The sequence below is a fragment of the Chenopodium quinoa genome, unplaced genomic scaffold, assembly GCF_001683475.1.
Source record: "Chenopodium quinoa cultivar QQ74 unplaced genomic scaffold, ASM168347v1, whole genome shotgun sequence".
Lineage (NCBI taxonomy): Eukaryota > Viridiplantae > Streptophyta > Magnoliopsida > Caryophyllales > Amaranthaceae > Chenopodium > Chenopodium quinoa.
Window position 1 is genome coordinate 1,872,153 of NW_018744290.1, and position 6,566 is coordinate 1,878,718.

The following is a 6,566-nucleotide window of genomic DNA, read 5'->3' on the forward strand; positions in this document are numbered from 1 at the left end:
CGTCGGCTTTTCCTTGAACAAATTGCAATTGTTCGCTGAGGGCATCTCTATCAGCCATCAATTTCACAATTTGCTCGGCTTGCTCGTGTACAATGACTTGGAGCTCGGCCCATTTTTCCGCCTTCTCCTCGAGCCAAGCGAGCCTTTCTTCTACGAATTCCATCTTCGTGTAGCCCTCCTTGGTGCCTACACGGGTTGCTTGCGACGAGATTTGAGCCTCGGCTCTGATACCAACTGTCACGGTCCGGGAGTTTGGACCCCGAAACGTGCGGCACGCTCTAGCCTTTTGGCGGCAAGAACGCTAGCCTTGAGCGGAACGGGGGCTTGTGAGCACAAAGCAACACAAGCGGGCAATAGAATCTCAGGAGCACTCACGTCTATCTGGGCGACGGAGTGCGGGTGGTCGGGGCTTGTGACGGCCGATACTTCAAAGCGGACACAAGCGGGTCCGAACCACGAGTCCTTAGCGCATCAAGTTGGGTTGGAGGGGAGCTAATATGCAAGTAAGACACAATATCTATAAAGGTCTAACAACAAACAAGCATAAAAGAAAGGCAACACTTGGTAGAAGGCTTTAAGATTTCATTAATCATTCGCCCTCTAAAGAGCTTTAAATGACATATAAGGAGAATCCCTAGTGAACACTGATGTGACAGTAACACAATAATGGGATCTCAAGCTAAGAAAACATAACCTAAACTCTAGGAAATCACTTAAATGGAATCTAATACATCAAAAGGAGTTGAATTCTAACACTTTGTCTCAACCTATAAAAACTACTCTATCTCACTTTTACTGATTCTAATTTAAATTACTACAGAGTATTAAAAAATTAAAGATATTATTGATTCTACATTGATATGTGTTTACTTAAACTGGATCATTAAAAAATAAAAAATAAAAATAAAAATTTGGATTATTAATATACAAGCATATTACAGATTAAGGCCTAGGAGAATCGCTCTATTGTAATTCTGTCAAAAACAAAATGTAACAAAGGGAGCATCGCCCAAAATTACTTCTGAACACCCTTTGTATTTACATTTTTGCCCAAAAGCAGCTATTTAAGGAAGCAACTCATAACTCCACTTTCCATGCAAAGTTCAAGCCACGTGTATAACAATCACATGAACTCATTATTGATCTTCCTCGCAAAAATGGTGGGAAAACTAGACTTTATACAAAAATGGAATATTACATTTATGCACATCAAAAACTGTTAGATTTTCACTCTCCTAGAGGCGAAAGTACAACGCTTTTTTCCAAAAATCGCCCGCCTTTGCTGTCAAGAATTGTAGCATCAGCTTAAGGACACTTAGTGTAATGGCATTTTGAATTATGTTTCATCCTGTTCCGAATTCTTCTCCTTCCGTCAATTTTACGCGAGGCGTGGTGGCAAGGAGAAGAATTAGAACATGGACGATGAAAGGGAGAAACCCAACTCTGTTTTTTCACATGTAAGGGAGAATATTCCTATCAAAATTCTATAGAAACAAAGGTAGTTTCAAACTTTTGTACAAACCAGCAAACCACCACTTGGGAAACCCCCTTACTCAAGTCAGTCCACAACTTAATTATTGTAATGCTTTGACAAATTACTAAGAATGATCGATATCAATGGGGGAATCATCAAAACGAGGGAACATTGTTCCAGAAAAAAATAAAAATTATACGTAGTACTCAAAATATTGCGTGGACAACCGAAAACCGTTACTTTCCTCTTTTTTCTTCTCATCAGGCTTTCTTCCAATTAGGTTCTGAAAGCCTTGTGTGTTGGTGTTTCTGTTTCTCTATAATCCTTTTTAGCTTTCTTGAAAAGCTAAGAAGACAATCCACTAATGCCTCTGAAAGCCACCTTTGTTTCTTCCAAAGAAAGAATTCCTTGGTTTCGGTATTTCGTGGATGTCCATCACTTGGATTGTTCTTTGCTTTTTGGCTTTAACAAAGACAACCCAAAACGCAAGGAAAAAGCACTAGATCAGTAATCAGTATGACAAACAAAAACAAGCATTACTTATAGTTTAAGGTTAACGAAAATGGTGTTTTAGGGTTCAAGTGTCAAACCATTTTGAGCTTCTTGGTAGTTCTCCTGAAGCCGTTTCCTAGCAGACGCCAGCCTATCTGGGTCAATTCGCACCTCTTTCTGTTTCTGCAACATCCCAATGGGAGTTGTTCATTAAAATTTTGAAGAGAAAACTTTTCCAGCTCAGTTCCTCAATTGAGAAAATTTTGAACATAAAACTTGAACGAGCCAAAAATGATAACATGACTTTGATCACATCAAAATCCATTCCAAGGGTGCAATTTTAAGCAGAATTGTTATCAAATTCTTTGAAAATTTCACGACTCAAAAGACCAATTTGAAAATTTCCATCTGGTAGAAAATAGATAGGAAATTGATCAGGCAACTTATCTTTCACTTTAAGCTATTTCAAACTGTTTCCACAATTCCTCCATAAATGACCAGCTTTCACCAAAACATTTCGATATATCTCTACGACTTTAACTCAGAAAATTCAGTTAACCTTTAAAATCATAGTAAAATCAAATTTGAGGTTTTGGAAAATGCTGAGCTGTGAAAGGAAAACCAGAAGACTGCATAATGTTTTCTAGTTCTACTCATTTTTCATCAGCCAAACAGCAAATTGAAATCTTGAAAAAGGTGTACATTGGGTGGAGGAGCTGATGCTGGTGAAGAACTCTTCATGGGCCTGGCTGGAGGATCTCTACGGGGAGGAGGGAGAGGAGCTTTTCTCTTAGGTTCCATCTCCGAAATATTTTTATCAGATACAAAACTTCCATCTGCCGAGACAAGGAATTTTGACAAACAATATCAATACCACAATCGATAGATCTATGTAAGCTGTATGAGAATCAGGTTCTCTTCTTACTGTGTGGATTAGGCGAGTAGGCGAAATCAGGAACCTGCAAAGGAAAATTGGCAAAAATAAGAATCTTTCATAAAGAAAACAATAAAAGCAAAAGAAAGCTTTTAAGCATATTCATATTCTTCCTTGCAAAAGAAACATTTAACATATATACCTGATTGTGATTGCCATTTTGATGATTCTTTGAAACAGTTTGCAGCGGCGAGTCTCCATCAACTGAGCCAGTAATTTACAGTCATACATTACAAGGAAAATAAAGTAAAGATTCAAGACAAGGAATAAAATTCCGCTTTTTTTTTTTGGATCGCAATATATGATTTCAACAATATAATCATAAAACAAGCTAAAAGAAGGAAGAGATAGAGACCAATAAGATTATTTGAGGATTGAACTTCACCAGGTGTGTTTGACCTAACCCATTCATCAACCAAATCCTTCCATTTTCTACCAAAAAAACAACAAACACAAGAAACCGTCCAAATCAACAACTCCATATCTACTCAATCTTTGCACATTCAAAAAAACAAATTTGATCAAGCAATATAAAACAGAACTAATCAAAACCTGACTAGAACTTTCACTAATCTCCGAACATCGCCTGACGGATGCTTCCTCAATCGATTCACATGCCTCCCAATATCAGTTTCCTTCACAATCAATCACCAAAACAAACTCAATATTTTGCAAAAGTAATAGCATATTAATGCATTCAACATATATAGCTCAACGCTACTAACCTTAAGAGCTTTGAATGTAATATCAACATCAGCTAAACTTTGAAGCAAATCAACCAATGAATCCTCAGACTAAATCAATTCAACAAACCCATGATTATAACTACTATTAGTACACAATCAATCATACCAAAATACAAACAGCAGCATGTAAATCAACACAAACAAACACAAAGAAATTCAACCTGATTAGTGTCTTCAATCTGTTCTCTAACAGAAAGAATCCTCCTAAGCTCATCATCTTCCTCATCATCTTCCTCATTCTCAACAAACCTTCTCCCCTGAAATTCTTGCTCCAACTCCTCCTCCACATCCACCTCGGCCTCGGCTTCAGCATCCTCATCAACATCATCCCCACCACGGATCGAAACAGGGGTGGAAGGCGAATTCGATTTCCTAGGAATCACCTCCCTTTCACTCCCAAAAACAGCCTCAACCACAGCATTAGTAACAAACCCATTATTAGTTTTATTATCATTACAAACTGCAGCTTCACAGTTATGACAATTTGTGTATAATTTCTCAACAATACCATCTCTCCTAACTCTAAGCTCATCTCCATAATCTAAAGAGGCTACCTTTATTGCAGTTTCTATAATCCCCCAAATATCTACCCCAGAATTTCCCAATATTCCTCTGAAATCATCCAAATCCATCTCTACCCCACCTCCACCACTCTATATACAACTAACACCCACCAATAATATCGGATTTTTCTGCAATAATTAGCAATAATCAGATCTAAAAAATTAAAAACCCAATAAAAAAACTTGACAAAAATTAGGAATTAATAAAATTAATACAGTAACTTAAAAAGATGAAACTGAAACTACCTACAGATCTGAGTTTGAAGCTCTTGACAAACCCAGAAATTTCTTTCTTTTCTCGGTGATTTGGTATTGATATTTCGACAAATTTTGGGTCTTTATTTAATTTTCTTGTACTATAGTAATATAAAATTATGAATGAACAATATTGTGTTTGTATTATAATCTAATGAAGTATGATTTATGATGTGAAATATAATACTAAATTAAGATAATGATAGTAGTATTATGCAAGAAATACAATATACGCTGACTTCAGAAAATAGAGATAAAAAAATAAAAAGGAGAAGAAACAAAGTTATGATGAAGAAGATGAAGACCAAGAACAAGAGTTAAAAATTGTTGTTTAATTTTTAGTTTTCTCTCTCTTCTTAATTTTTGGTTTTCTCTCTCTAAAATTCTTGAGGGAATTGGGTGTCTGTGTGTGGGTGCCAGTGAGCGCCCAAAGGACAGAATTCCGGGGGGTGTTTGGATTTTTGTTAGATTATTATTTTCAGTAAAATATTGTTTTTGAAAGAGGGAATATTTGGGACTTTAGGTCTCCAATATCCCTCATTTTTTGGGTTTGTTATTATTAAAAAAAATTAATGCATGATTTTTGTTTTTTTTACCCATTTCTTATATTTACTTGCTGTGGAAAATGTGGAATATTGGTAGGATTTTGGTATATTCTTATAATAATGCTTAGTTGAAGTTTTGTGATTTAGGTAAGATGATTAAAGTGTTAATGATAGGGATTGCTAAATGGGTAGGTGCCAAGTGGGCTGAAAAATTAGGATTGGATTGGGTTCGAGCCATTAAGTAGCTTCAATTAGGGTAAATCTTGTAAAGTTTGGATGATGGAATTTTTAAAAATTGAGTACACCGGTCCAATCCAACCTAATCTATTTTAGACATACATATTTTGTATTTGTTTACATAATAAGGATTCTATTCTCTAACTTCTTTTAGATAATGGAAAAGAAACCGAGTCAAATTGATCCAAACTGTAACGTGGTCAATATCAAAAGCGTAAAGGAGACTGGTCAAGGGCGGATTGAGTTCAAGCACAATTCCACCATGAATAATCAATTTGTGATATCAAGTCAGCTTACACTCTATAATAATAGTTTTTTTTAAAAAATAATAAGTGGATAAAACCAATTTGTACCCTTTAATACATGTACATATTAAAGTATAACACGTGTTTATAAATCTCAGCCATAAAGGCACTCAATATGAAGATGACACAAGATAGCTTGAAAAAGCCATAATTTTTTTTTTTTTTATAAGTTTGTTACATAAGCATGGAAAAGCTTCCTCTAAAATGAGTTAGCAATCTTAGCATTGAGTTAGAGCATGGAGATGAAGGATGAAGAATAGTAAGAGAGAAAGAAACGAATAAAAGTTGAATATTTGCTACGAATCAAACGTCCTAATGTCCTGTTGTGCATTAACCTTAATTAGAAACATGCTAGATAAAGAACATACGAAGTATAATACAAAGTGTGCTACTATAATCTTTGAAAAACAAAATTAGAGTCTATAATATCTTTTACATAATTATTTATACTCTGTAAAAACATTTTGACTTTTTCTTGGACAAAAAAAGAAGAAGCTAAAGCAAGGTAAGACAGGATATTTAAAGCAACAAGACAACCATGAAAGACAAGGGTATGCAAAGCGTGCAATCAATTCAGGAAAGCTCGAGTTTGCAAAAAATGAAAGTACTCGTGTAGATTAATGTTGACCAGGCCCACAATCGATTTGCAAGTTGAAATGTCTACATATAGTTAACTGTTCAAAGTCCAATCTTGAATCAAAGGCCCAATGCAAATAGATATACCAATTCCAACTAGAGTCCGATTTTATTATTATTATTATTATTATTATTATTAACGGTAAGATACGGGAGTGCCCCTTCTATGGGGAGTCCGTTTTATTGTTATACACGTACTAGTTCGATATTAGTTTTGACACTTATCATCACAAATTTACACACAATTTTCATGCGATGAGTTGTTGTGTGTTGATTTATGTATTATTATTATAAGGGGTGTTTGGTATGAATATTGAGAATGGAGTGAAAAGGAAACAAATAAGAGAATGGAAAGGAATCATTTAACTCTTATCTTTTT

The 6,566-nt window shown here is 35.3% G+C and overlaps 1 protein-coding gene across 2 annotated transcripts; it reads right to left on the minus strand.

Moving 5' to 3' along the window:
- Positions 1-1,458: 1,458 nt before the first annotated feature.
- LOC110695209 (probable mediator of RNA polymerase II transcription subunit 26c) lies at positions 1,459-4,976 on the minus strand. 2 transcript variants are annotated; one of them, XM_021872435.1, is made up of 10 exons: positions 4,460-4,976; positions 3,808-4,338; positions 3,626-3,694; positions 3,453-3,535; positions 3,256-3,332; positions 3,043-3,104; positions 2,892-2,925; positions 2,669-2,802; positions 2,065-2,149; positions 1,459-1,936 (listed from the first exon to the last, which is right to left on the minus strand). In XM_021872435.1, the coding sequence occupies exons 2-10, from the start codon at positions 4,276-4,278 to the stop codon at positions 1,836-1,838; spliced, it is 1,116 nt and encodes a 371-aa protein (XP_021728127.1). In that variant the 5' UTR covers positions 4,279-4,338; positions 4,460-4,976; the 3' UTR covers positions 1,459-1,835. The 2 variants fall into 2 exon arrangements, with proteins under 2 accessions (XP_021728127.1, XP_021728126.1); XM_021872434.1 differs by having other exon boundaries at positions 4,456-4,974.
- Positions 4,977-6,566: the final 1,590 nt, after the last annotated feature.

What these genes read in the sequence shown, in the direction of transcription:
- LOC110695209 (XM_021872435.1), bottom strand. Translation starts at nt 4,278, where the DNA reads ATGGATTTGGATGATTTCAGAGGAATATTGGGAAATTCTGGGGTAGAT. An exon ending in TTACATTCAAAGCTCTTAAG is followed by an intron (nt 3,536 to 3,625) that starts GTTAGTAGCGTT and finishes TTGATTGTGAAG; the next exon opens with GAAACTGATATTGGGAGGCA. An exon ending in CATCAGCTCCTCCACCCAAT is followed by an intron (nt 2,150 to 2,668) that starts GTACACCTTTTT and finishes GGGATGTTGCAG; the next exon opens with AAACAGAAAGAGGTGCGAAT.